The 1,385-nt window shown below is 36.8% G+C and overlaps 1 protein-coding gene across 1 annotated transcript; it reads right to left on the bottom strand.

Annotated features, from left to right (window-relative positions):
• Positions 1-444: 444 nt before the first annotated feature.
• On the bottom strand, positions 445-1,385 carry LOC112722159 (L-type lectin-domain containing receptor kinase VII.1-like). The gene has a single exon (XM_025773129.2). The coding sequence runs from the start codon at positions 1,225-1,227 to the stop codon at positions 445-447; it is 783 nt and encodes a 260-aa protein (XP_025628914.2). The 5' UTR covers positions 1,228-1,385.

Below are 1,385 nucleotides of genomic sequence, written 5' to 3'. Positions count from 1 at the left end.
TTGTTGACAAATCTCAAGTTGAATGAATGATGAATGATCACGTTTTCTTTTTCTTGGTTATGTAATGTGTATCTTTCTTTTCTTTAGCTTATTAGGTGCAGACTAAGCAAAAATTTTCACCTAACAGCAATCTTAAGACAGCATAAAAATAAATAAATAAATAAAACATTGTTCTTATTTTGCTTCTTTACGTTAACCAAAGAAAGGCTAAACATTCCTCATCATGTAATATGAAAAAAATTGACAGCCGGATTTCTTCTATAAAAATGTCCTCAATAATATAATCAAGGAGTTTAAAAAGAATTACTAGATCACAATCATATGTTCATCAATTCATTTATGCTCTGATACATTATTTACATCAATCATATAATGTGATAAAATGGATCAAAAAATTCATCACCTAAACACATCATCTCCATAATTGCATTGATGGGAAAAGATTCATCTACCCTCAACTACAGATTTAGACCAAGTAAGAGACATTGAAGAAGTATTAGACTGGCGAATATCTTCAAATGTTGGGTGTGTTGAATAGCTAAAATAATTAGAATACTCAGAAAAAATATCCCCAGATTTCAACTTTAGAAGCAAACAAGTATCCGCCTCATTGTTCCCTTCTAAAATACTCACAACTTGTCTCATGTTTGGTCTTGATTTTGGTTCAGGGTATGCACACAACAATCCCAACTGAAGAACCTTCTCAACTTGTTGCATATTTAAGTCTCCTTTAGCACTTAACCTCTCATCAAGTGCATTCATTAGTTCCCCTTTAACCATTAGTCCCCACACAAACTCCACAAGAGGTGGCTTACCTTCATCCATAGGCCTCCTTCCACACATGACCTCTAAAATCAAGATTCCAAACATGTACACATCCGTGCGAGTCGAGGCTTGTCCGGTCTTGATCACTTCTGGAGCCATGTAACCAACTGTTCCAACCAACTTTGTTGTGCTAGCAACTTGGCCATGGCTATTCATTCTTGCTAATCCAAAGTCTCCAAGCTTTCCATTCATATCCTTATCAAGTAACACATTGCTGGCTTTGATGTCCCTATGCAGAACTTGTTCTTCCCAACCTTCATGCAAATACAACACAGCAAAGGCCACACCTTTGATGATTCTTATTCTCTCTTCACAGTTCAGCATCATGCTCTCATCACAAAACACTCTCTTATCCAAACTCCCATTATCCATGTATTCATAAACTAACAAGAAATTTTTCATGTCTTTCTTGCACCATCCTCTCAGAGCAACCAAGTTTCTCTGCTTCAATCTTCCAAGGCTTGAAATTTCTGCTAGGAACTCTCTCACGCCGTCATTCTCTTGTGATATTCGCTTCACTGCCACTTCTGCGCCGCCTCTTAGAACACCCTTGCATTTGA

Source organism: Arachis hypogaea, chromosome 11, assembly GCF_003086295.3.
Source record: "Arachis hypogaea cultivar Tifrunner chromosome 11, arahy.Tifrunner.gnm2.J5K5, whole genome shotgun sequence".
NCBI classification, from domain to species: domain Eukaryota; kingdom Viridiplantae; phylum Streptophyta; class Magnoliopsida; order Fabales; family Fabaceae; genus Arachis; species Arachis hypogaea.
This window is presented reverse-complemented; position numbering and strand designations above follow the sequence as displayed.

What these genes read in the sequence shown, in the direction of transcription:
- LOC112722159 (XM_025773129.2), bottom strand. Translation starts at nt 1,227, where the DNA reads ATGAAAAATTTCTTGTTAGTTTATGAATACATGGATAATGGGAGTTTG.